At 38.7% G+C, this 27,340-nt stretch overlaps 10 protein-coding genes across 10 annotated transcripts; 5 read left to right on the plus strand and 5 right to left on the minus strand.

The window, feature by feature from the left end:
• Positions 1-363: 363 nt before the first annotated feature.
• L201_007478 (uncharacterized protein) lies at positions 364-2,653 on the plus strand (the record flags this gene model as incomplete). The annotated part of the gene is made up of 13 exons (XM_066223184.1): positions 364-367; positions 459-498; positions 584-660; positions 820-827; positions 920-1,018; positions 1,148-1,222; positions 1,284-1,505; positions 1,563-1,583; positions 1,649-1,762; positions 1,819-1,923; positions 1,993-2,174; positions 2,243-2,358; positions 2,469-2,653. 13 exons carry the CDS (start codon positions 364-366, stop codon positions 2,651-2,653), a joined length of 1,248 nt encoding a protein of 415 aa, XP_066079281.1.
• Positions 2,654-2,787: 134 nt separating this feature from the next.
• L201_007479 (uncharacterized protein) lies at positions 2,788-3,354 on the minus strand (the record flags this gene model as incomplete). The annotated part of the gene is made up of 1 exon (XM_066223185.1): positions 2,788-3,354. One exon carries the CDS (start codon positions 3,352-3,354, stop codon positions 2,788-2,790), a length of 567 nt encoding a protein of 188 aa, XP_066079282.1.
• A 2,233-nt stretch (positions 3,355-5,587) lies between these two features.
• On the minus strand, positions 5,588-6,173 carry L201_007480 (uncharacterized protein; the record flags this gene model as incomplete). The annotated part of the gene is made up of 2 exons (XM_066223186.1): positions 5,588-5,989; positions 6,081-6,173. The coding sequence occupies 2 exons, from the start codon at positions 6,171-6,173 to the stop codon at positions 5,588-5,590; spliced, it is 495 nt and encodes a 164-aa protein (XP_066079283.1).
• Positions 6,174-6,425: 252 nt separating this feature from the next.
• On the minus strand, positions 6,426-7,294 carry L201_007481 (uncharacterized protein; the record flags this gene model as incomplete). The annotated part of the gene is made up of 3 exons (XM_066223187.1): positions 6,426-6,478; positions 6,613-6,894; positions 7,096-7,294. 3 exons carry the CDS (start codon positions 7,292-7,294, stop codon positions 6,426-6,428), a joined length of 534 nt encoding a protein of 177 aa, XP_066079284.1.
• Positions 7,295-8,232: 938 nt separating this feature from the next.
• On the plus strand, positions 8,233-10,306 carry L201_007482 (uncharacterized protein; the record flags this gene model as incomplete). The annotated part of the gene is made up of 11 exons (XM_066223188.1): positions 8,233-8,299; positions 8,383-8,463; positions 8,530-8,685; positions 8,763-8,835; positions 8,916-9,012; positions 9,077-9,233; positions 9,341-9,484; positions 9,572-9,745; positions 9,848-9,936; positions 10,040-10,183; positions 10,274-10,306. 11 exons carry the CDS (start codon positions 8,233-8,235, stop codon positions 10,304-10,306), a joined length of 1,215 nt encoding a protein of 404 aa, XP_066079285.1.
• Positions 10,307-10,930: 624 nt separating this feature from the next.
• On the plus strand, positions 10,931-13,022 carry L201_007483 (uncharacterized protein; the record flags this gene model as incomplete). Its single annotated transcript, XM_066223189.1, has 11 exons — positions 10,931-10,997; positions 11,069-11,149; positions 11,249-11,404; positions 11,507-11,579; positions 11,670-11,766; positions 11,841-11,997; positions 12,070-12,213; positions 12,304-12,477; positions 12,595-12,683; positions 12,764-12,907; positions 12,990-13,022. The coding sequence occupies 11 exons, from the start codon at positions 10,931-10,933 to the stop codon at positions 13,020-13,022; spliced, it is 1,215 nt and encodes a 404-aa protein (XP_066079286.1).
• Positions 13,023-13,521: 499 nt separating this feature from the next.
• On the minus strand, positions 13,522-17,202 carry L201_007484 (uncharacterized protein; the record flags this gene model as incomplete). Its single annotated transcript, XM_066223190.1, has 10 exons — positions 13,522-13,812; positions 13,917-14,201; positions 14,285-14,560; positions 14,628-14,721; positions 14,787-14,902; positions 14,969-15,753; positions 15,819-15,890; positions 15,949-16,796; positions 16,874-17,033; positions 17,097-17,202. 10 exons carry the CDS (start codon positions 17,200-17,202, stop codon positions 13,522-13,524), a joined length of 3,033 nt encoding a protein of 1,010 aa, XP_066079287.1.
• A 2,545-nt stretch (positions 17,203-19,747) lies between these two features.
• Positions 19,748-20,483, plus strand: L201_007485 (uncharacterized protein; the record flags this gene model as incomplete). The annotated part of the gene is made up of 2 exons (XM_066223191.1): positions 19,748-19,996; positions 20,097-20,483. 2 exons carry the CDS (start codon positions 19,748-19,750, stop codon positions 20,481-20,483), a joined length of 636 nt encoding a protein of 211 aa, XP_066079288.1.
• Positions 20,484-22,704: 2,221 nt separating this feature from the next.
• L201_007486 (uncharacterized protein) lies at positions 22,705-23,320 on the minus strand (the record flags this gene model as incomplete). The annotated part of the gene is made up of 2 exons (XM_066223192.1): positions 22,705-23,007; positions 23,114-23,320. The coding sequence occupies 2 exons, from the start codon at positions 23,318-23,320 to the stop codon at positions 22,705-22,707; spliced, it is 510 nt and encodes a 169-aa protein (XP_066079289.1).
• Positions 23,321-24,328: 1,008 nt separating this feature from the next.
• Positions 24,329-27,233, plus strand: L201_007487 (uncharacterized protein; the record flags this gene model as incomplete). The annotated part of the gene is made up of 17 exons (XM_066223193.1): positions 24,329-24,442; positions 24,521-24,691; positions 24,754-24,859; positions 24,978-25,015; positions 25,111-25,125; positions 25,186-25,257; positions 25,355-25,490; positions 25,560-25,639; positions 25,708-25,798; positions 25,875-26,004; positions 26,088-26,364; positions 26,436-26,526; positions 26,602-26,661; positions 26,725-26,763; positions 26,818-26,868; positions 26,929-26,950; positions 27,008-27,233. 17 exons carry the CDS (start codon positions 24,329-24,331, stop codon positions 27,231-27,233), a joined length of 1,719 nt encoding a protein of 572 aa, XP_066079290.1.
• Positions 27,234-27,340: the final 107 nt, after the last annotated feature.

Consider the following 27,340-nt stretch of genomic DNA (forward strand, 5'->3'; position numbering starts at 1 on the left):
AAATCGGAATCTGACGGATTAAGTTGTAAGAGGTATTTACGTAATTTCGGTAAAATGCCCCGCATACCGGTATAGTGGGGGATTCAAGGGTAAAAATACAGATACTGTATATATCATCATCATTCCATTTTCGAATCTCCTTGAAAGGTTGTTGAGTTGTTTTCGAATTTATGGTTAGTTAGAAGTTACGTTTCCGTCCGGTTTGATCTGTTGTTACTTGTTAGCGTTTTGATTCGGTTCTTCTTTTATAGTGATACTCACTTACTATACAAGGAGAACAGTCATCCATACATCTCTTCATTCTTTTCTTCTCTTTTCCATTAAATCTGCATAGATAGTATATACACCTGCAACAAAGTCAAAATGAGTAAGTAATCACTAATGAACTATTCAGTAGAATGGGAGTTTTATCTCCGTTCATCGCTTTCTAGCTAACTGCATATATGATGTATATACAGGTACTCAATTCACAAATTTCTGGTCAGCCGTTCCACAAGGGTCAGTTCTTCTTCCTCTTCAGCTTCGTATAAATCGATGAAAGAGATGCTTGAACTGATTGAATCACGATTTGAAATTCCAATAGTCCACCTGATCCAATTTTAGGTGTAACAGATGCTTTTAAGAGAGATACCGCACCTAATAAAGTAAATCTTGGTGTTGGTAAGTTTTTATCTCCACGTATCGATTCTAAAAGGTGGTTAGGCTGATTCATGATCACCTGAAATGTCTACTTTCTTCTTCTAACAACCATTACTTCTCGATCATCAACTTTCATGGAATCATTCTTCAATTGCTTAATTGTTGTGTTATAATCGATAGGTGCATACGTAAGTTTATTCTTTGCCTTTCTTGTAAACGTCAACTTTCCCATTTGGCGAGAATGAACTAGCTGACAGTCAGTCATTCTTACTACTCCTAGCGAGATGAGAATGGTAAACCATACGTTCTCGAATCGGTATTAAAAGCCGAAGATATCTTACATCAAAAAAGATTAGATAAAGAATATTTACCAATTACTGTAAGTTTCACCATAACATTACTGCTGCTCTTGGTGTTCACACATGCCTAATTTGATCACTGCACACAAGATATCTCGAACAATCTCACCGATTTAGATATCGATGAACTAATCTTACTTCTTGCTTAGGGTGCAAACGACTTTATCACTTTAGCTTCTGAATTAGCTTATGGTAAAGATTCAAACCCACTTCAAGAAGGAAGAGTGAGTTTAGCTATCTATCTCGTTAATCAAAATCTAGTAGTTGACATCATCCGCATTTTAGGTCGCAGTTGCTCAATCAATTTCCGGAACTGGTGCATTGAGAATTGCAACTGGATTCTTATCACAATTTTATAACGGACCAAAAGTTCTTTACCTTCCAGATCCAACTTGGGGAAACCATGTACCATTGGCTGAAGGTGTAGGACTTAAAGTACAAAGATATAGATATTTCGATAAAAAAACTGTCGGTTTAGATTTCAATGGTATGAAAGAGGATATCAAGGTGAGCTGACGATTGCTCTAATTATAGTGCAATTAGCTAACAAGTATCTCATTACAGAACGCTGAATCAGGCTCAGTCGTAAGTCAAGACCGACCCATACCTCACAATCTCGCGAGACCTTAACTCACATATCACGGCTATAGATCCTGCTTCACGCTTGTGCTCAAAACCCCACCGGTATTGATCCAACCCAAGAACAATGGAAAGAGTTGAGTGAATTGATCAAAGCTAAGAAACATTTGGCTTTATTCGATATGGTAAGTACCGAATTTCCGTGTATCGTATGATCATTCGTTAACCTAAATTTAATTAGGCCTATCAAGGATTCGCTTCTGGTGATATCATTAAAGATGCTTTCGCCGCTAGATACTTTGTTGAACAGGGTCATCAAATCATACTTTGTCAATCTTTCGCCAAGGTAAGTTCATCTTCAGTTCATAAATGGGCACTATCACACGGAAAGCTAATCAAACCTTCATTTTTGCAGAACCTCGGTTTGTACGCTGAAAGAGCAGGCACATTCTCCATGGTCACCTCTTCACCTGATGAGAAAGAAAGAGTCCTTTCACAAATAAAGAGAGTTATTCGACCACTTTACTCTTCTCCTCCTGTTCACGGCGCTCAGTTGGTAGCTACTATCCTTGGTACACCTGAACTATATGAGCAATGGTAGGTCTAACATCCCTTCCATTTGTTTGTCAAACGCTCAATACTGACTGTAACCGGGTCGAACACAGGCTTGGTGAAGTCAAGAAAATGGCTGATCGAATCATCTCAATGAGAGATCAATTATACAACCTTCTTATAGAGTTGAAAACACCTGGAGAATGGGGTCATATCAAATCACAAATCGGTGAGTTGCTCTTCCTTAAACGGTTGTTGCGTTTCATGCTTCGTGGATCGCAAACCTCTATCACACACAAAATTGGTTGTTGTCGACTAATACGTTATCTACCCATATAGGAATGTTCTCTTTCACCGGTATCTCACCAGAACAAGTCCAAGCCCTCGCCGATCATGCTCATATCTATATGACTAAAGATGGCAGAATCTCCATGGCCGGATTGAACGAACACAACATCAAATACTTTGCCGAGAGTTTGAGTAAAGCTGTTAAAGGTGAATTACAAGGTAAATCATCTCTTTAAATTGGATAATAGATAATTGAAATAGGCCAAGAAGTCACAAAGGGGAATTTGTACATTATTATGCGGTATATGCAATGAATGCAATACGGTTCATGCGGTTATTAACTGTAAAGAACAATCCAGCTTTAAACGTACTAATAGAGCGCGTCTTTGGCTTTAATATCGGATAAGGCATAGTAATCTAGATTAGTCACTGGTCTGTTAGATGACGTAGTAGAGCGGTCTTCTTCGTTCGTGCTCTCTGAATGGTTTGGATTCCGATCAGAAAGGATGAGATAATTCAGTTCTGCAGGCGACAATCGCTTGCTGTGTTCTGTGGCATGTTCATTCTGTTCATACCAATCATAAAGATCGACACCATTATTGTAAGCCCAAATTGTATTCCCACTTGGTTCATCTGCAACTTGATTATTGGTTGTATCTTGAGCCAAGGTGAAATAGTTTGATCCTTGAAGATCCTGGTGAGTGAAATCAATGAGATTCGCAGTTTGTTCTTTTTGCTGATTTTGGAATTGATCTCTTATGAGCCAAGCTTGATGAAAACTCAATTGATATATCGATCCATCTTCAGATCTATTTTTCAAAAATTGTTGCCAATATCCTCTTCCAGTATTGTTGTCTGGATTAGTTTTCATCCATTTCAAAAATTCATCATATACTTTTACAGTTTCATTATTTTCATATAATGGATAATGGATCATCTTTATGTTCATGATAAAAAGCTCCTATATGAAATTCTGTACCGAACTATCTGACAAAAAAGAAAAGAACGAATGTCAATAGAGTATTTATTTGTACGATTTTTTATGAATCAACTTGATGTGAATCTTGTCATAGCTTTAAAAGATACTCGTAGTGTAGATAGATAGGGAAAAAAAAAGCTTACACAAGGTGGACATAAACATTTGGCTTGTGAATAAACTCTACATCTTTCTGATAATCTCCTTGAACAATTTGTTCTATTTTCCACAGATGGTGGTTCAATTAAATTCTCATGATACTTATCAGCTTTGTGTTCTGGAAAACAACAAACACATGTCACTTCATCCAGTGAACGATAACCAGAAGTATTGCTAGTAGTATTTGGAATATTGGACATGTTCCTTCAAAGTTTATGTATTTACCGAATTATTGATTAAAGATACTGATTGACAGCTCAGTTATCAGGTCCGAACATCTTGACATACAAATTTATATATCGCTATAGTATATATATATTCATACACCAATCATAGGTTTTGATTTTCTGGTAAATTAGGCGAATTACCAATCATCACTTTATGAATACAACCTTCTGTAAAGTCAAGAATACAAGTAGAAGCCCTTCTTGAAGATCATTTGGGCGTCATTACTCATAAGTCTTACAATAGAAGACACAAATCACGCCATAAACTGTACACCACCTACCCTTAAAATCCGAAAATCTGACATTTGGCCGAATGAGATGTTTTTTTTTTAACGATGTTACATATTACAGCACAAAATGACCAGAAGGCAACCTGCCAAATTACAGCATAGGTTGGGGTAAGTTTTTAACGCGCTGAAAGGAGAAACCGATTGAAAGGATCCACTTCTTTGCAGATACTGACCGCCACAAATTTGAACTCGCATCTGTCATTACGAAAACCTCAAAACATCTTGAGGCGGGGTTGAGTACAGTAGATCGACAATCGCGTATTTACCTGAATCCACTCGCTTATGCTGTTTGACAAATTGGTGTTGATCATCATGAATAAGAATATAGTATAAACTGACGCAGGTAGCTTAGCGTTTACCCGCAGTGACTCATGGACTGATTGGACAAGGCATAGATAGCTCGTAGCAAATTTTATCAGACTCGGCAAAAAATACGGATTGGCGTTTAGTACTCTAGTTTACAGAGGTATGGAAACCTTATAGCAGGCTCTTTATTTGACGAAGCGCCTAACGATACGGTCGGGATTGATGTCTGAAATTGCTCATCAATTTTTTAAATGGAAAGACAACGAACGAATACAGTAACTTATAACTCTACATTCTCGATAACGTTAAGAAGTCTCGTATCTCTACTGTATCTTCTTCTGTAGTACGAGTAGGGGAGGTTCGTTTGGTGAGAAAGGAGGAATAACCCCATTGATTCTGCATTGACGTTACAATCTCTTAGCGTTCGACACTTTACCATGGTAGACCTTTATACTCTTCACATAAAACCCTGATACAGTATGGTGATTGCAGCTTCAGCCACAAAGGCCCATTTCAGATAGCGCAGCGACCGAGTGGAAGGCCATATAACGACAATCAACTCAATCACTTTAGGTTTCGTTGTAGTTATTTAATGCATTGCATTTCAATGAATGATCAGAACAAGAAGTACATACAATTAATTCTCTCCACCTTTTCGGTTTGTGAAGTTGCGCATCAAGATCGTCATAATATTATGGGATGGGTTTTACCGTATGAAGCATACCTATTCTCCCCTCTCTTCGTTTGGTTATGCTAGGGATCGATCATCTCGATGCATATCGGAAGGATTGATCTCAAGTTTCCAGATCGTTCTTGAGCCTGAGCAATATCGAATGTATTTGGGTGTGTATTGGCGGTATTATGTTGATCGAGTTCGAGATCCCTAGATATCGCTTCGAAATTTGGTGGATCCGAATGACCAGATATATTTCTGGTGCTATACCAACCGGTATTCATACATGCACCGTTGTTGACATGGTCAAATTCAGTCCATTCTGGTATGTTTTGAGGAGGATGAGGTGATGATTGAGCCGATAACGTTGACGGAAAATCCTGGTTTAAGTCTACAGTATACAATTGACTGCTATATGGGATCTCTGTATCGTTTTCTTGATGCCGTTGGCTATTTCTCGAGTGTGTTAAAGACCTCCTTACTGATTCTGACGATCTCGTTGACCTTTCATGTTGCGAATCATCGTTTATCCTTCTAGATTAAGGTTTAGGTTCAAGTGGTCGATTATGGTTATCCTTTGTCGGTTTTGGAGACAAGTCTTTTAACCCGCCTGAACGTATACTTTCCAGTAAATCAGAATTTTTATCAATTTCAAAGCTTGTGGACCTTGGCGTATTAGGGGGATTGATTTGATCTGTATTGTCAGTAAAATATTGATTAAGTGTTTCCCATTCATTTTTTCTTAAAGTCCATAACGTCCCATCTTTCTCTTTTTGTTTGATAAAAGTATGATAATAACTATTAGAGTCACATTTGACTGCTTGAGGACTTTTAACCCAGTCTAGATACCCTTTGAAAAATTCTATAGTCCTATCATGCTCATGTCCAGAATCATCTTTATATTTCAAGGTATAAGCTTTTATATGTCCTTCTGTCCTGAACTATCAATGATTGCAATTTTCTAATCAGTATACAGTATCATAACCCTTACTGTCACATCGTACACATCGTACACAGGATATCATCACTTACACATCTTGAGCAAATACCAAGCTCTTGAGTATCTACCCTCTTGAAAGAATTCAATTTTCTAGTACATTGTGTTCTATGTTCTTCATCTGGCATATTATCCAGATTGATGTGACATCGATAACTACCATGATCTGCACATGGACAAGGACATGGATTAGAGAACCATGAATGATCAGAAGCAAATTTCTTATTACTTGAACGAGAACGACTTGTATAACTGTGCAAGAGGGAAAGGGTGCTCGGATATAGTGAAAGATATGCATTACAAGGCGACCATTATGATGAGGTCTGTAGCGAAACGAAGGCTGTGATGGTATGGAATATACGAATCTATCTGAAGGAGGTTTATTTGGTATGGTGAATTCGAAGTTTTCCTGGTACATGTACGTAGTTGTTGGCTGCAGGTTTATGACGAACATAAAAATGCTATTAGCGTAATGCACGAACATAGTGAAGTATCATTTGGTCGAGCCCATCGATTAAGGGCGGATGATAATAGACCATTTAATCTCATAATCTATCTCTTACTTACCATAATTTTTAGGTGGTACGACAACTTTTTTAGGTTCATCAATTTTATATGGCCAACCTTGTTTTTCTGCATATCTTATAGCTTCTTGTTTTGATGGGAAAATTAATGAAGTACCTTGCATATAATCTGCTGAAGCTGCCCAACCCATTAAAGGATTTTCCCATCTACCTGAACCTTGTAAAACATCCCAATCTAATAACCATCTTTTTGTTTTACCTTTTGCTGATTGCATTGTTGATTTTGTTGGTCTGTAAATCCTTACATGTCTTTGTAGCATTTCAGCTAAAGTCAAAATACGGTAATCAGGAGTATCAGGCAATAGTTGATATTGTATATTGTATATTGTACATTGTACATTGATTGATTGGACAAAATGGATTCAAATATGAAATAGAATGGTAATAAAAGGACGATTAGATTAGCATTCGTCAAGATCCCTTATACGATTACCTCTTTGACAATAAAGAGTAGCCCTTCACCTACCTGGTGCTCCTGATACAGTCTCTACTTGAGGTAAGCCTGGGAAATCGAATTCTGCAGCAGCATTCTCTCCTGGTACAGCTGCTGGTACGGGTGTAGCGAAAGCATCAGGTTTGTTGAGAATTGGTCGGGAAGTATGTAAAGCTCTCAAAGCGGTGAAAGATCGAGATGATTGCTGGAGAATCGAGCGTGTTGAGATCATCTTGAAAGGCTGTATCTATGTGATATGTATGAATATCTGAGGTCTCAAAATTTAATTAGATGTATAGATAGATTGTATATCGATTTGACCATAACACATCACGATGATGAGATAGCATTTAAAGGATTGGATAACATTACAATCCAGCCAGAAGCCACTCTTCGGAGATTACGGAAATATAGATCTGAATAGCGGAGTGGGTACTGATCTCCATACCTCTTAACTATAATCCGTTGAATGCAGCTTATGAGACTTGCTTCGATATTACAATAATAAAATAAATATTGATCGTTTCAAACCCTCCTGTCCACTTCTTCTCGACGATCATCCATCTTTACTAGCTTATATAATACATCAGAACGGCGCTGGCCTCGACAACAATGAAATCACAGAGAGCTGAACGAGCTGATGTGGTAATTTAAGCCAAAGGTATTACGAAAATGACCTTTGTATACGGTGTCATCCCACATCACCCCTTGTCTAGAGCTGGGATTAACAAATGGGTTTTTGTCTTCCGAGAAATGAAAATATCTTCGAAAGAGCTGAACTGTGGGGAGTTGCAGAGAGAGACAAGGCGTCGAACTATGTATTCGATAGTCCTTTTTGGATAATCACTCCTCCACCTTTCATCAAACAACCCTCCACTGACCTCCACCAGCTAAATCCTCCACTTCCTCCACCTCCACTAGTCTATCTTTGAACTTCTCAGCTCTGCGGAAATGTTATTTGTTTCTGCGAGGAGTTTCTAAGAGGAAATTCAACAACAGCGAGAAGAACAAGTATGATAAGCTTAATCGTTCACGTACATATATATATACAAGAAATTCCTGGAACCAGAATGACCTATTCTGATGTTATTTACTTAAACTCAATTTTGATAAATACCGTTTGGTAGTGTTTACTTCTTCAGATACTAACACAAACTAATAACAATTGCAATGGTCCGTACACCTCTTCCAGAATCTTCAAAGGGCTTCCAACCCTCTTCGGGGAAGGAAAGGTATAGTAAGTTACAACTGGCAAGTTTGATAATATGCTTTCGACACAAAATTCTATGAGATCCGTTTTAACAACAACTACTATCACAGACTTTGCGACTATGTTTGCTCCTGCTCCTGAACCCAAAACCGAATTAGGCAGGTACAGACTTTTGTCTCCGACTGCAGCAGGTGAGTTTAACTTTTCATCGTATGGTGTTTGCGTCAGACAGCTGACTGAAATCATGATTGGTATAGTCCGAGTTTCACCTTTGTGTTTGGGTGCAATGTCAATTGGAGATCAATGGACAGGGTTCATGGGTAGTGGAATGAATTATGATGAATCAGAAAAGTTCTTAGACTATTTCTATGAAGCTGGAGGTAATTTCATCGATACAGCTAATTTCTATCAAGGTATGTCTGACATCAGGTCAAATCCTGATTTTGATGTATGTGAATATCGATTGGCTGATATCTACGTTAATATCTAGATGAACAATCAGAGATGATTATTGGAGACTGGATGGAAAAAAGAGGTATAAGAGACGAAATGGTTATTGCTACGTAAGTTAGCGGAATATTCGCTTATATTCATTCACAGTCGATACAATGTGAGCGTTGATTCACTGTATTCTCTACGATAGCAAATATTCATGTTACAATCTTGATCGAAACGAGGGTAAATTCGGTGGCATTTCAGCCAATTACGTTGGTAATGCAAAGAAGAATATTCACTTGAACGTGAGTTTTCTTAGCTTGCTCGTTCGTATCTTACTCTTTCAGCTAATCATAGGTGAAATTATAGATTGAAGAATCGTTGAAAAAGCTCAAAACAACTTATATCGATATCTTTTATGTACATTTCTGGGATTATACAACATCAATCCCAGAACTCATGCAAAGTTTAAATGACTTAGTCAGAGAAAGAAAAGTGTTATATCTTGGTATTTCTGATGCACCTGGTAAATTCCATTTTGTTTGGAATTCTCCCTATGAAAAGCAAACTCGTATATTTGAGATTCCTGATCTAAACGCTGACAGTGAATTTTGGTTATCAATATCGATATAGCCTGGATTGTATCTGAAGCAAATTGTTATGCCCGTCAACATGGATTAGCACAATTTGTTGTATATCAAGGTGCATGGAGTGTATCTTACAGAGATATGGAAAGGGATATCATACCCATGTGTCGAGCAAATGGTATGGCTATTGGTAAGTAATATCCAAATTGAACTATATATCAGCTATTTACCACGAAGTTATCATGAAGCTGATATATCAATTGATCTCCTTATTCAGCGCCATACGCAGTCTTAGGTCAAGGTAAATTCAAAACACCTGAACAATTTGAGCAACTCCGCAAAGACGGTAAATTGAGAGCAGGAAACGAACCTACAGAAAAAGACATCAAAATATCAAAGACCTTACAAGAAGTTGCAGAGGAAATAGGTAACGAAACTAAATTAACTAGTGGTAAGTCATCTGATTTATTACGCTTTTGATTCGCTTGCCAGCAGTCTTACAACTACAGCTCAGACGCTAATACTGTGTTTTGTGTGACATGGCATGGTACAGTCGCTTTAGCTTGGGCAAGACAATCTATGGCTTACAGCTACCCTATTATCGGAGGAACTAGCATTCATCAACTCAAATCTAATATCGAAGTAAGTCCTTCCAGTTCCGTTTTCGAAACCGAGCTTGTCATTTCACACTTTGCGGTGAAGACCTTAACATCAAGCTAAATTATCTCGCTTCTTTGCTTTGTAGGCTTTAAAGATCCAATTATCAGATGCACAATTGAACAAGCTGAATCATGCTGTTGACTTTAATTGGGGTTTCCCACATGAAAAGTTTGGTAGAGATCCACATTACTTACCAGGCGGGGTACCAAATAGTGTATTTTTGAATACGGTAAATATAGTCCCCTCTTTTTACATGTACGATTCGAGTAGAAATAGCAAAGCTAACTCGTGATTCACATTCACCCATCTGATTTGTTAGACTACCCACATCAAGTTTGTTGAGTACCCCTAAGTGATTGAATATAAGATGTACAGGAGTAGATAGTGATATTTTGCGCATGGGGTTATGTTAAAATAGATATATAGATTATAAAGAATATGCAGATATGCCCATTGAACTTGTCCTTTCCCCGACTGCAGTAATGATGATGGTCTTCATCTGAGTATACGTCAAAGAATTCTGTTGATGAGGAATTTCAACAATATACTTGCGTATCCCTGAAAGTCTTCCTATAATCTTCCGTCGTCATTCTTACTATCTTATGTTCCTCCATTTCAAGTCTCAAAATCAGACTCATAGCTACATGTACCCTTTCGTCGATAAGCTTATACCTAAATACAGTACTCGTACTCATAGTTCACGATTAGATCATACACCGCGATGACGACAAAACGATGTTTCTCCTCCGCTTTTTACCTCCACTTTCCTCCACCATCTAAGACTGACTTAACGTATCTTAACATTTCACATAAAGAAGTGGAAGAGTATACGTATATATGTATATGTCACATTTAGAAGGAACGATTGGGTCTAATTATCTCTGCTTTAACTGTTTGATTGATCGTATTGACAGGAATTTCGAAAAAATCAAAACACATTGATTGAAATTGAGAAGATACCAAAAAGATACCAAATATGTCTAGAACTAACATTCCAACCTCTTCAAAGGATTTCACTCCTGCTTCAGCAGATGATAGGAAAGGTAAGCTAATTTTTGAAATTAATAACACGAGGTTTGCATATGCAGAAGCTGACAGTTGGAAAAATCAAAAGGTTTGCTTGGAATTTTCCCTCCTGCTGAAGAACCTAAAACTGAATTAGGTAGATATAGAATATTATCACCTTCTGCAGGAAGTAAGGTTTGATTTTTGTGCTATCCTTTCCTGAATACCCAAATCGTTAGAATTTTAGAGATAGATATAGCTGACATGTGAATAATTTGATAACCTCTAGTCCGAGTCTCGCCATTATGTTTAGGTGCAATGTCGATCGGAGATCAATGGACTGGATTTATGGGTGGAGGCTTAAATTATGAAAAATCAGTTGAATTTTTAGATTATTTCTATAAAGCTGGAGGCAATTTCATCGATACTGCTTGTAATTACCAAGGTAAGTTGAAGCTTGGTTACCTTTTAGTGCTATCCCGTTCAATATCGAAAGTTTCAATGCCTGTCAACTGATCATACGATTTTTCATTATCGTTTGTTACAGATGAACAATCCGAAGCTATCATTGGAGAATGGATGGAAGATAGAAAAATAAGAGACGAAATTGTACTTGCTACGTGCGTATTATCACGCATAGCGATCGTTTACTGATTGGTTCACGGCCTTCGTATTCTATTCTAATCGATTTTTGTCTTCTTTGGAAATAGTAAATATACCACTTTCAGTCTTCATCGTAAAGAAGGTCAATTTAAAGGTATTGGAGCTAACTATGTTGGAAATGCCAAAAAAAACCTCAAACTTACAGTAGGTCTTTTGTCGAAGTATTACGAGTACATGGTTAAATATCACACGCTGACTATCGTGATCCCATTGAATAGGTCGAGTCATCATTGAAGAAATTAAGAACAGACTATATTGATTTACTTTACGTCCATTGGTGGGATTATTCAACATCAATTCCTGAAGTTATGCAATCACTCAATGATATAGTTAAATCTGGTAAAGTCCTATATTTAGGTGTCTCCGATACACCTGGTAAGTTGTCGAGATTGAGCTGCAAGTATATAACATCTAATTAATCTTGATGCCTCTCATCTTTCACTTTAGCTTGGATCGTTTCTCAAGCGAATGAATATGCAAGAAATCACGGGTTAGCTCAATTTGTAGTTTACCAAGGCGCATGGAACTTATCGCAAAGAGATTTAGAAAGGGATATCATCCCTATGGCAAGAGCTAATGGTATGGGTCTTGGTGAGTTTGGCCATTTCATCATGATGATATGCTTAGTCGCTCTTCGGAAAGACCTTCGACTAATCTACCCTTTCTTGTCCATATTTGAAGCTCCATGGAATACACTTGGTGGTGGTAAATTCAAGACTCCTGAAGAAATCGAAGAACGTAAGAAAGCTGGCACTTTAAGAGCTGGATCAGAACCTACACCAATTGAAGTTCAAGCTGCCAAAGCATTGAAAGAGGTTGCCGATGAATTAGGTGGTGATGTCAAATTACCCAACGGTAAGTTTCACATTTCCGCTGTCCTTTCTCGATATCTTCCAGCTTTCCACATCATATTGCCCAATTTGCTTGGATACTGATAATTTCTGTGGGTTTACTTTTCGCCACTGATTCTAGTGGCTTTGGCATGGGCAAGACAAAATTACGCAGATTGTTATCCAATTATAGGTGGAATGAGTATTGATAATCTTAAATCCAATATTGATGTAAGTTTTATCTTCCATTCTTCATGACATAGAACCGTCCATGAGTTGATCAACTTGTTCTTTATGTGTGGGAAATTTAGGCATTAAAAATCAAATTAACAGCTGAACAACTTGAAAAATTAAATAAATCAGTTGAATTTGATATTGGATTCCCATACAATTTCTTCGGCACTGATTCACATTACGCTCCGGAAGGTAAGGCAACAGCGCCACTTTTAACTACTGTAAGTAATTTTTCCTTCTTTCCATCATCAGAAATATTGCAATCGATTAGCTAATATATGTTCGCTGTATATTTTATCACAGGCTGGTCATTTAACATATACTGTTTTACCTTAAATTAATGGTAAAATGGTATATAACCAATTAACAATACCAAAATTATGGTTTCTAGAACTAAGTCAAAAAAATCTATTTAGAAATTACAAAAATAAGAAAGAATTAAGATGTAGTTTTGTATGTTTTGCTCAAACACATATCATGTATAAAGTATGTATTTACGTTTGAATGCTTGTATGAATGCTTGTAGCGAGAAGAAAAAGCGTGAAAGAAAGATACGCTCAAATATTCGGGCAGATAGAATTGAAAAGAAAAACTCCGGGATTGGTTATCGTCCCTTTCTTCTAAAGCAGCAAAAGTTTGTCATGAAAACTCAATCTGTCATTCCCGGTCGGCTGTTGTCGCTCTGTTGCTGTTCAAGTTGAAGTTGGTAGTAAAGAATACATAGCAGACTTGCTAATTCAACAAGAACTGAATCGATGATATATAAACACATTTTTCGATACCCATCAGAAACCACAAAGTAACGCGAGAACCGAATCATTATGACCGAAAATTACTAATCAGCCAATCTTTTGATTGTTCTTCTTTCTTTCTCTCCAACAATTTTCAAAATACCTTCTTCAACTAAACCTCTAACTACTTCATTGAATTCTGAATGATCTATAGGGATTGTGGATTGTTGTTCTAAACCTTTTATAGCTGCAGACCATTTTAATCCATTTCTTGATCCTGCTGAATCAACTAAATTCAAGATTTCTCTCTTTAAATCTGATCTGGCTCTTCTCGTCGATGATCCCGTACCTAAAGTTAATAAATCTAAATCAATTTGTCCAGTTATTGGATCGGTCTATTATATCGTCGAAGGCAGTTCGAAGTTATTAGAATCAGCTTTGCATTTTTCATCTCGTATAATCGATAACGCCGAAGCAGAAGGTGGAAACAAAAGCTTACAGCACTCTCCCTCAAAGCAGATTTGATCAATCTGACAGCTTCGATTACGTCACTTAGTTCAACTCTTTCACTAAATCTCATTCTGGCATGGGCTTCAGAAAGTCTAATCATACTTTCTAACTGTCTTGTTGTAGCTGTTATTCTCTTTTCTTGCGTTCGTGAATCTACACCTGCCTTTCTCATTTCTACATATGCTTGAACCAAAGCAGTTGATGCATCTTCGGAAAGTACAGGATGAACTTTAGATCTTGCATATGTGATATAAGCAGTAAGGGTATCAAGAGGCTAGAAATGAAATACTCATGTGTCAGCCAATTGAACATTGGTCCTTAATAGCTGCTCCATAGATTTTAGATCGCTATACTCACAATGATATCTTCTCCAGCGGTATCAGGTCTATCTTCTAAATACAGTCCTACCAAGTGTTTGGCTAATCGTCTATCGTTCATCTCGTCCACTCTGTCCAAGACAAGGTATAAGAGATCAAATCTTGAAATCAGAGTAGGAGGTAGATCGATGTTTGCGGGGATAGGTAATTTAGGATCATATCGTGAATTTATCGGATTTGCAGCGGCGAGAATGGATGTTCTGGCATTCAGAGTAGTGATGATACCAGCTTTAGCAATGGAGACAGTTTGTTGTTCCTACGGCGATTTGGCAGCAATGTCAGCTAATGCATCTCCACGATTCGTAGAGCAACTATTAGCTTACCATAACTTCATGTAAAACACTTCGGGTAGCGTCTGACATTTTATCAAACTCATCAATGCAACATACACCGCCATCGGAGAGTACTAAAGCACCACTGTGTGACGATTTGAGGTTAGCTAATTTGCACTACACCGTACTTGTCAGTAGCATCTAGCTTACCTTTCCAATACAAGCTGTTTAGAGTCAGGATCTCGTGTAACATAAGCTGTCAAACCGACAGCTGAAGAACCTTTACCTGAAGTATATACACCTCTGGGCGCGATCTTATGTACATACTGTCGAAGGGATACATGTCAGCTACATGTCTGAATGCCAGTTAATGAGTCTATAGCTGCACTTACTTGTAAGATTTGAGATTTACTTGTACCGGGATCACCGACCATCAAAACATTGATATCACCTCTATATCTTGGACCACCACCACCACCACCTCTAGCTATAGATTTATTGGTACCACCAAACAATTGTAACAAGATACCTTTTTTAACATCTTCTAATTCATAAATCGAGGGTGCCATTGATCTAGCTAAAATCTCGTACACTTCAGGATTGTTTGATAATTCAACTAATTTCTGTTCCATCTCAGCTGATGCACTAAATGTAGGTTCATCTTCATCATCTTGATGGATATCATGATCTTGATCTGGTTTTGACAGAATTTCATCTTCATCATCTTCACCACCAACTCCTACACCAGGTGGTTTACCTTCACCCTTTCTAGTCGAAGGATCGTACCCCATTCTACCTGTATTAGTTCTTTTGACATGAACGACATCTAAATATGTTTTGAATAATGATTTTATACTTCTTTGTCTTGGATTTACTCTTACAGGTATAGATCTAAAAATACCTGTTACAAGTACTCTATCACCAGGTTTGACTAAATCAACTAATTCATCATATACACATAATGAAACTGTGTGAGGTGTTTGACCATCCGGAACAGCATCAGGTGTTTCTTGTAACCTGACAACTTGTTTATCTGTAAACTCGGACCTGTTGTGGATGAGGGACATTGTACCTTTGAGACCACACACATCTCTTGGACATCTTTCGGGCTCATTGATCTTTCCTCGATCGATATCAGCTTGAACGGTATGTTGACAGACCATGCACCTGAAGAAAGCTATTTACAAGAGTATATCAGCTATAATGTCGTACTTCACGATACGCTACTCAAAGGTGATGTACCAGTTATCATATCGGGTATAACAGGAGTGGCTCTAATAACTAATCCTTTTACTGAAACGAGCTTGTCGGTATCTGTGCGCAGGTATATCAGTAAACAGCTGCTTTTTTGACTCATTGTAGTGTAACTTACCTCCTGGATTAAGATCTCTCATATTCACTGATCTTTCACCACCGAAAGGTCTTACTTTGTAGACTTTAGATTGAATTTGATTAATTTCTTCTTCTAGTAAATCCAATTGTAATTTGTCCAGTGTACCTTCCGAGTAATTTTGACGAGCTTTATCTAATTGTTCTTCAGAAATTTCAATCATCACATCTCTTAAAACTTGATCCATGATAGGTATGACTTCTTGAGGATAATTCAATAATTGATGATACAATTTTTTGGCTGGTGGATAACTTAATAAATTGATTGAATCTAAATTTAAATTTGTTTCACCAGTTAATTGTAATCTTTTTAAATAACTTTCATACAACAATACTTCTGATTTTTCTTTTGACAAGTTATCATATAATGGCATCGAAGGTTGAGCAATTCCACCTGATTCAACTATGTTTTCATTTTGTTTAGAATTATAAACTCCTCGATATTTAGGTTTAAATCCTCTCAAGAAATTTCTGAATAAATTCATTGATTCCTGTAATGAAATAGTAGTACCCCAAATGTACTTTTCGATACTACTTCCACCACCATTACCATCTTCATCTCCATCGACACCCATTTCACCATCTTGTGAAGCTCCTACAGCAGACAGAGTTGGAGCAGAAGATCCATATAACCTATTTTCATGCCTTGATGCTCTTGGTGTAGTTGGATCACCGCCGTCAATATCGATATCAGTTTGGCCTGAAGGTGAAGAACCTCTAACGAGTAAAGGAGTATGTTGAACAGTTCTTCGTGCTAAGGAAGGTGATGATAATGGAAAGGAAGAATGAATGTCACCTCTTCTCTGTCGACGAGGCGTAGATCCACCAGAGCTGTATCAGATTCAAGTATAAGCTGTATTCTAACCGACTACGCCACTGAGCTTATATATAGAAGGAGTATTACTCACGCTGGGAAGAAAAGAGGAGTTTCACCTCTTACCCTCCTGATCCTATCTGAGCTCGGTATAGCATCACTGCCTAGTCCTGAAGGTATTCGTCGTCCAGCTGACGAAGATGGTTGTTTGGGTGAAGATGTAGGAAAGTGTAGTGGAGACGATGAACCAGGTGCTGCGCAGGAATTGCCACTTAGCCAGACCCTATCCTATTGCAGTAGATGATACGATGACTCACGAGCATTCCTGGAGTTTCTCAATTGCCCTGCTCTAGGTGTACCAGCTACAGATGAGGAAGGGAAATTTAGCGGTGAAGATGATCGAGGGGCATTCGGTGTTGACATTGTGGGTGAAGTAGTTCGATACCGGCAGCGAGGGGACTGAAGTATGAGGCAGGATCAATAGCTGACGTTGTCAAGATGAAGATCAAGTTTGTGAACGATCAGTCTCAGATAGAGGTTGAAAGGGAAAGAGCAAAGATAAATAGATATCAAAGATCAAAGATAGATAGATAGAGTACATGAGGGATTTAGGGTAAAAATGAAACCATTTCAACATTAAAACGCGTCAAAATATGGGGAATGGCGCGACGCGTTTGTTTGTGACAGAAATGCCACATCATCATATACTTTAAAATGATAATAATGCTTACATTTCAAAGGTAAATTGTATTAATGTCAGCTGCCTGAACTCAGTTTATTGTCCTTGCCCATGTACAAATGCTTTCTTTTAAATGCATTGATTTTCTATACTTTCACCACCGTAATCTCGAATATTAAAGGCCAAAAAGCACTGTAATCAATAGTCGATTGTATTTGTCCAGTAGGTCTTAGTGATATTACCTTGCAGCGAAAGTTATTCAATTACCGCTACTCGACTGGTCCAACTCAGCCTTCATGATCGCTTTGCACTGGATGCCAAGATACATAATCGCCTGCAAAAGTACCGACTAAAAAGACCTTGCAGCGGACTATTCAGCTGCAAGACCGATATCGTAAAGATGAAAGGAAATTCTCACACCGAAGGAAATTTAACAGAAAGTACCCAACCTTTTCTAAAGATCGCTCCATTGTTCGGCAGATATAGTGGCACTCTAAGGATACTACATTTGAATTCCGAAATCCATGTACAGCTGATGCTTGAGTTAGTACAAAATATCAGAGTATAAACACTTGCTCGTTTTCATTTGTTGCGTAATAGGTTTTCTTCCTGTTCTATTACCACATTGCCTGTCAGAATACGACCTGATTGAATTTCTCAGGCAAATCCTCCGAAGTCATAAAAAGTCATCACCAATAACAGTACCTAACAACAGCAAGATGAATTCGGAAGAGAATCCTACTTTTACACCCGGCTCTGTTATAGAACATGAAATTATGATGACCTCCGAAGGGGGGACGACCTTGTGTCGTTGTCCCTACAAAGAACATAAAGCTAAAAGGTTTCATCCTGAAACAGACACTTTACAAGCAGCAGACGCAGACGAAAAACTCTATTGCAGGCGTCCATTAGATGGTACTTTAATTGTTAATTCTCAGCCACAATCTCTATGCTTTTATTGTGTGAGTATGGAGTTATATATTTACGTTTCTGAGTGAAATCATGCTGATTTGTGATGTATAAACACTTTCCACAAACAACGCTATCAACCACAAAACATGCGTTAGCTTTCCATGAACATTACCGTCAATACTCGGACAATGAAACGGTTAAATTGATACAGGGGTATATCGATACTAAGATTACTCCTAGTGCCACTAAAAATGCAAACGCAGAAACCATGACTATGAAGGAATATCACTCAATAAAGAAAGAGGATGGGACCCTGAAAAGTATTGCGCGATCTACATTATCTTGGCAAAAACATTGGTATCAGAGATTCTACGAGTCTTATGGACCTTTTTTACCTAATTTTCAACCTGATGATACAGTGTTGGATATCTCACTAACTGAAGAAGAAACCGATGGGTTGAAGGGTAAATTAACTAATCTCAGCGATAAGCGATGATCGAGTACAATGTTGGCTCATTCTAGGTTTTCCATAGCTCAGGAATCTCTAAGCCTCTTTTGCAGTTATGTTATTGCAGCTTCTTCGGGCTTTATGTTTGTCGTCATCAAAAAGTATCGTCTAAAGCACCATTGCACCTCAAGATACTTCGAACGCACAAACAAATCTTACACAGTATAGAGTATGTTCTCTCCAAGCATTTATGATAGTATTATACGTGCGAGTAGCGAATTGTTGAGTACGAAAATTCTTCTGCCATCATAAAGGATCTCCAGCTAGACACACTTTGTTTCATTACTGCTTCTTTGTGAAAGGGAGTAATTATGAGTCGAGTTGTGACCAAATGTGCCAGTGGGAACATAGAACATGAGGTAATGAATTCTTGACAAGATCAATGGGTTCTGTCATCGCAGAATGCCATATACATGAGCTTAGATAAAAGGAGGTGACGACCGGCCAAAGACCGCCACAAAAACCCGAATTACTTCAAATGTTCGCAGACCCTTTATGGGGTCAAGGAGGCTGTGTGAGGACGTGTGTGGGCATGTTGATAATGCCGCTCCGCTACAGCAATACTTGTAGCTTGAGAGAGGAGGTAACCTAAAAAGGAAATGTAGAATTATGACCAATTGTGAGAGCAGAAATATGACGTTAGTGTTTATCCTTCCTTTCAAAGTAGTCTTAGATCCGAGAATCCTTTTGAGCTTGAGGGTACAAAGTCAGATCAAAGGAGCTTCAGTCAAAATGAGTGCCATATTCATTTCGAGGGATATACAAGTGATATTTATTAAGTAAAACGGATTTCATTTCGTCTATCATACTACAGGCTCGCTTTGCCAGATATCACAGTTAGTTCATACCCGTTTATCCTATGAGCAACGATGAACAATCAAGCTGAAAGTCAAGAAAGCCAAAACTCTTTCCCTATTGACCGAAAAATCGATCAATTTGGTAATCAAGTAATGACTTTAGATCTAGTTTATTGCCTTTGCCCATGCACTGATCATACAGGTTCTCACTGGAATACTGCTTCCAACAAATCATCAAAAGAGCCTAGAACCAGATGTACTGCTAACTTATCGTCCGACTTACTGGTGTATGGCGAAGCTCGATCAATGTGTTTCCCATGTGTAAGTGAGAGATTTTATCCACGTCTTTCAACTTAAATACTGTATGAATCAACCTTTTGAGCTGATAGTCCGCTACTCATCTAAATCATATCTCCTTTAGTTTAAGAATCGATTACACATGTCATCGTTCTATGAAACATATCAAGGTAACAAACATTTCACAGACAATAGAACCATACAGTTCTATGACGATTTCTTATCTTGGAAATCGACAGTAAATGTAAACTACGATATCTCGCGCAAAGGCTTTTGGGCTGTATACATGCAACAAGCTCGGAACGAAGGTGTTCTGGTCAATCTACGTAGACCAGCATTGCCAGCATTGGAACCTCCCGGCGAATCTCAACAAAGTCAAGAGGGACAAGATGAAGATACTACTGATGACCCGATGTTTGGGGGTCCACATGAAGGAGTTGACATGGGACCTAGCAAAAATCTTACCTCGTTAGATTACTTCGACTTCTCCGAAGGTAAAAATCGAGGTTGAGAGGTGACAAATTGGCGCTTCATAACCATACTCTACCATCAAATATTGACATGTAAGGGATGCATACATATATATGCCCAAATCTTTCCTCTGGGTTAAAAAGAGTGCATTTGAACTCAGAAGAACATCAATGGGTGTTATGCTTATGATAATTCACAGATTGGCGTAGAGTAACGGCCGGTAAAGGATTGCCACAAGACTCCAAACTACAGTATGTCAACAGTCGGTAGCCCGTTTACTATCAGCACTTGCCTAGGGACGTTCCTCATGCCACCTGAATGATGGTTTTAGCTTGAGGTAGGAACAGACTGCCAAGAGAGGACGGGAAAATGGAGGGCGAACCGGCCACTTCACACGCCACTCCCTTGAAATGTAATCAGAAATGTTGATAAGGGAGAGATAGTGAGTAACCTAAAAAGGGGGAGGGAGAAATGGAGGACATACCAACTTTTTCACAGGCTGCTCCCTTGATCTGAGGCACAAAAATATGATAAGGGATCATCACTCTTGGGTTAAAGCTATATATCCCGGTTCTTAGATATGAAAGCTGTGAAATAATGTTGATTCCTACGCTGTTGTACTTTACATCACTATATCACTATATCTCCTATTGCGAACGCGTTCAAATCGGGTAAACAGCTCACTCGTCCGGAAATAAACGAAAGAAAGTTATTTATCGGAACACATACCTGGCAAAGGAGCATCCTTTCCATGATGCAATCATCATCAGATTCCACCTTTACTCCTGCATCGATATTCGAACATGAAGTCATGTTGCATTCCACCAAACAACCTACAATATGTGCTTGTCCTTATGAGGAACACAAGGCCAACAGGTATCATCCAGATCCAAGCAAGGCTCCCGAGTATAAAGATAGAACTCAGTGTTCTGTTGTCTTGAAGGGCACTCTGATGATCAATTCTTTACCGGCATCAATGTGCCGTTATTGTGTGAGTATATATCGAATGTGTATTGGTATATCGAAGCTGGCCATTCCTTCTTGTGGAAGTGTACACCATCTAACCTACCTCATGCTGACTTTCAATTTGTACGTATAATGTAAAAGCTTTCTACCGGGGACCACGCGTCAGCTTTCCTCGAAAAGTATGGTGGGCACGAAGACAACGAAACTGTTAAGTTTATAAGGGAATACGAGGATTTGAGAAAAGGTCGTTCATCAAATGGAAAACGCCTGTTAATGAAAGAATTCTTTGAAGCGAAGAGACAAAACGGAATCCTAAAGACTATAACAGTATGGGAGTTGAGTTGCAGGCAAGCGGAATACATGAGGAATTACTTCCGATCTAACCTCGACTTCCCCACTGAAGCCGAATTGAGCATACCATTGACCGATGAAGATATCAAGGCATTTCAGGCTGGGACTATGGATACCGCTAATGATAGCTATGGGGTTGCTGAAAATAGCTGTCAGACCTGTAAGTGTTTCTCAGGGGAGCGAACTGCCATACTGTAGTTGATGATAGAATCCCATAAAGCCGAGGACCTGCCAAACAACCAAAATTCCGATTTGAACCATAGTCTTTTTAAGTGAACCCAAGATGAACCTCCCCTCATACCTCACCTCACGGGAGCATTTTCAATTCGAATCTGAGTAGATGATCGGACAGAGTGAATCACCATTTGCTCGTCCTCGGTCATCAATCAGTTCTGTTAACAAATTCAAGCTAGTTTCCAAAACATACTTGCTTGAACTTTTTGTTCGGATGTTCAGACACAATCAGTTCAGGTTATTTCCTTCTCCGTAGTATCATATATCTCTTCACTCTGTTATTGATGCATCTTTTAGACTTCCAGGGTTTTCAGCTTGTAATAAAGACTTATGATTGCCCACTTTTTTTATAGCTTCATACTTTATGACGCAAGCAATCGAACTCCGCATACCTAGCCTGTTTGCTGGTCAATGAAAACATACTCAAGTTTCAGTTGCTCTCCTTCCAGTAGTGTTTCTGTCTTTGCGGGGAAAGGCATTCAACCTTGACAGTATGGATTTGATAGGCCGAAGCAGTCCACTTGGAGGGTTGCTGTCGCTTGTGTATTAAACAGGATAATGAGAAAGCATACACCCAGTCATGCATATAATCATTTAACGAATCAAAATGTACTGTAAAACAAATGAACCGGAGTTCTAAACAGTCCACTTGTGCGATTTCGACATAACGAGGTAGCTCAAAGTCCGCCATAGTTCCAACAAATCTCGATCTACTCGGAGTTCTCTGTACCACCTTGAAATTCGTGACTTTGAGGGATTTGAGAGCTCGATGACCCTTGTTGAGTAGAAAATGGCTCATATTGTGAATAAGCTGGATGTCTCTGTTCTTTGATCTCGTTCAAAAATGTTCTCCAATAAAGACCTTTTCGTCCCGTAAGGGTTTTAGCTTCAGGTGTAGATTTCCAAGAAGTAAATTCATCTACTAGATTCCAAAAATCCGGGAATTCGCGCTTTGAGGATTCAGAGGTTTGATTATCGTTATAATAGGCCATCACATGTGATGGTGTGGACCACTATAGGATGATCAATAGGTATAGCATTAGCATCGTTGTCAGAATAAAGAATTTAAATATACTCGAGCAAGCCATACAATGTACATATATTGTATGAGTCACTCACACATTTTGGGCAGATTGATCTTTTGTGAGGACGATAATCATGATTGGCAGGAACTTCATTCCCACATGTATAGTATACAGTTCCGTCCGAAATTTCATGTCTTACACCTTTGAAGTGTCCAGCAGTATGACTTGCCCAGGCGGGACATTGACAAGTGGTTGGACCCAATGTGGCGATTGGAAAAAGATCGAAATTCACTTGACTCATTGGGTTTGGAGAGCAAATACAACTTGAGTATGATCTATTGAGTATTAAAATATCGGATATATTGGTGAAACAACTTTTCCAGTTGCTATACAGTCTACACACACATATATATATCATTTTGCGTCCGATCAGCTCGGTTCTGATTTGATGTGAATGGTGATGTGACGGAGTGAAACCTTTGTCATCAATCAATCCCAGTTTAGCCGTTTGAAATCAGATACGAGATTCTCCGAATAGCCGTTTCAAAATAGAAGCGAATTATGGATGTTTATAGTGTGGTGCGTGCCGTGTATCCACTATGAGGTTTTCTCTGCCTTCAGGAATACTCCATCATAGACCATGACTTTCAGGTGTAGGTTCATCAGACTGCGTAGGTTCTTTGCAAACGAAGAACACTATAGAATCAGGTCTGCTATGACGAAAGATCGACTCTCTAGGCTTGCTTTGTTCTCAGTGCAGCATAAACCTCTTCGGCCCAAACACAGGATCCTTTGAGGTGAGCTGAGAGGTAACTACGAGTATAAATGACTGGCTTTCATCCAATCTTCTTTCTTCTCTCTTTCCTTTCATTGTTGACATCCAATGTATAAGTTACTGACATTCCAATTTGCAACTGTCATTGCCCTTCAAGAAAGAAAATTGCAATCTCAAGCTTTTGGTCCGTGGATCCATATATACTACTCTACCACTTGAGTTCATCACTCGTTACATGCTTGACATGTACTGTATCTGGCAAATGCATAACGGGTAGATTGGCGATAAGCGTTGTTCCCGCCACATGATCGTATATCAGGCACGGTGGTCATGAATTATTTCCCGGTTATATCGGGATGAAGAGCTAAATGTCATGCGCACAAACGAATGACGAATGAAGGTACAGTATGTTAGTTAAGAATTAACATTATATGTTTGCTTTTGATTACATCCATGTTGCATCTGCTTGAGTAATAACAAGAATTCCAGCACCCCCTGTTCGACCAGTCAAATGAACAACAAGATCACAAAACCATGAGTCAAGTTGAATTTGCAACCACAAAGGCTAGCAGGAACTTGAATAGTAGAATGGGAAATGAGAACGGGATACCTGAATATAAAGTAACATCACTGCAAGAGATTGAAAAGGTTGGTATATATTCTGAACAGATCAATAGAATCAACTTTAGCCATACTGATATAATTATCATACCCGATTCTATATAGTTATACGAAACGTTGAATAATAGATTTAGTACTGGATCAACTGAATCTTTGGCTTATAGATTATATAACTTAAAACAACTTGCTTATTTAATAAAGGATAATGAGAAAAGGATACATCAAGCTGTATATCAGGATATAGGTAAAGGTGCATATGATTGTAACTTAAGTGATGTAAGCGACGACCTTATGTCACATTATTGTTTTAATTGTTATTTAACTGAAAACTCTTCTAGCTTTGGCCAATAATTAATGAAATCGACCTTGCTGTCAGAAGAGTAGAAAGTTGGATGAAAGATGAAAGTAAGATATGGGATGCTATGTTATCTTACAAGACTATGCGTGAGTAATCGTTAATGATATAACATTCGCGGCGAGATGGAACACAATCCTGGAAACATTCAAAAGCAACATGCGACCGTTATTTATCATGATCAGTACTGATGATCCTGATTGATAGGACCAAGAGTAAAGAAGCAGCCTAAAGGAGTCGCACTGGTAAGTCACATAACTCCTTCTACCCAAAACTTTAAGTGATTACATAGTCTAACCTTTAATCATAAGCTAATCATGAGACAACTCGGTATTCACAGATTATATCAACCTGGGTATGTGAAATACCATCGTTTCATTGGTTATGATTGTCCGTGCTTATATTAGCAATACAGAACTATCCATGGCAACTCACTCTTATACCGCTTGTAGGAGCTATATCAGCCGGATGTCCCGCCGTACTAAAAGTGAGTTCATTGTTCAGATTGTTCAGATGTCACAACTATCGATTTCTCAAGTATCCCTTCTGCGCATTATGGACCATCATGACTAACACCAAAGCAGGTATCGGAACATGCACCGTCATCTTCAGCTCTTTTAGCAGAACTATTACCTAGATATCTTGATCCAGAAGGATATTCCGTAGTGACAGGTGCAGTTGATGAGACTACTAGATTGCTTGAGAAGCCTTGGGGACATAGTGAGCTGCATACCATCCATCTACAAGACTTACATCTTCGCTATCTTTATGCTGATTATCTTTATACAGTACTATACACAGGCGCCGGTGGAGTGGGCAAAATTGTCGCTGCAGCTGCCGCGAAAACCCTCACACCTACCACTTTAGAAGTGAGCTTTCCGAACCAAATTGAACATAGCATCAATAGCTCATTTATGATGTGCACATCGACAATTAGCTCGGTGGTAAAAGTCCTGTGATTGTTTCATCTTGTGCCAATTTGAAGATAACGGCAAGAAGGATGTTTTCTATCAAACAGATGACTGCAGGTCAGGTGAGTTATCGATAATCACCTCACCAGTTCCACGTTCTTGAGCCAAGCTAAACGTGGGACCTTTCCCGTAGATATGCGGTACGTATCTTTAGCTCAACCAACTCACGAGATATGCTTATGCCAATCGCTGCTAGTCGCTCCTGATTATGTACTTGTTATAAAGGACAAAGCGGATGAATTTATCAAGGTCTGCCGAGAAACGTAAGTGCCCTATATGAGCTGTCATTGGCCTATAGTAAAACAACATATTTGGTTTACAACACGAACGGCTAATTTTGACGTAGTCTAGACACATTCTTCCCTCCATCGCCATCTCCTGAATCGATTTTATATACCCCTCAATCTTCCTCATTGCGTAATACAGGTGATCTAGATCGCATGTTGAGTTATATAGAGGAAGCTGAACAAGGCGGTAAACTGGTACATCGTGGTGAACTTGATAGGAACTCTAGACGACTTGGTATAAGCTTGGTAAAAACGAATTTGAATGCGATTGGTGAAGGTGGAGGTTTATTGGAACAAGAAGTATTTGGACCTGTAATGGCTATTATACCCGTCGATGTGAGTGTTGCAGGTATAGCTCCCCCATGATTTGTTGAATGCTGAAATATGTGTTCCCGCCCTAAATATAGGATATCGATGCTGCTATCAAGTATATCAACAACCGACCTCATCCTTTAGCTCTTTACGTCTGTTCAGGCAAACGATCTGTTTTCGAGAAGGGTAAGTATATGGATAGCAGGAAACTAACGTATCATCAGACTGATTATCAAATATGATTGTATTCGGTATTTTCAGTAATTAACGAGACAAGAAGTGGCTCGGCTACGTGGAATGATTTCGGTTTAGCTACCTTAGGTGAGTTTCATCAATCAGTCCGTCTTCCTGTCTTCGATGTGATAGCTAATTGTACCATCATAGCGCGGAATTTACCATTTGGTGGTATTGGTGCAAGTGGTTGTAAGTCTCAATTATCTTTTGCGAGTACGCAATCAAGCTGATTGGATATCACAGGGGGATCTCATCATGGTAAAGATGGGTTTGACACTTTCACTCATCATAAAGGTAAGCTATATATTTCCCTTACTAGTAGTGAAGTGGCTGAATGTTCTATGATACGAATAGCTGTCCTCGAGATCCCGTATATGTAAGTTTATATATCTAGATCGTTGATACATCTATATTAACGATCTTCCCTCGGTAGCTTTGAACCTTTGATGGCACTTCGATATCCCCCTCTTACCAATTTCGGCAAACGTGTCTTCAAATTCATGCTTTGTTCTGGGGTGAACTTTTCCAGACCTAGATCAGTGGAACATGAGCACAGCCGTATAAGGAGGAAGAAAGTGGTTAAATGGATGAGTACCATCTTGATAGGATTGATAGCTGTTTACTTTGGAGGTGCAAACTGGAAAAGGTTAAGAGGGTAACCTTGCGATATTGTCATCAGGCGAATATGTCTACTTTGTTAAAGTCTTTTTGGTCTTGGTTTTCGCTGGTCAATGTATCATCTGACTGTGTTGATTGTATGCACAGT

The sequence above is a fragment of the Kwoniella dendrophila genome, chromosome 10, assembly GCF_036810415.1.
Source record: "Kwoniella dendrophila CBS 6074 chromosome 10, complete sequence".
NCBI classification, from domain to species: domain Eukaryota; kingdom Fungi; phylum Basidiomycota; class Tremellomycetes; order Tremellales; family Cryptococcaceae; genus Kwoniella; species Kwoniella dendrophila.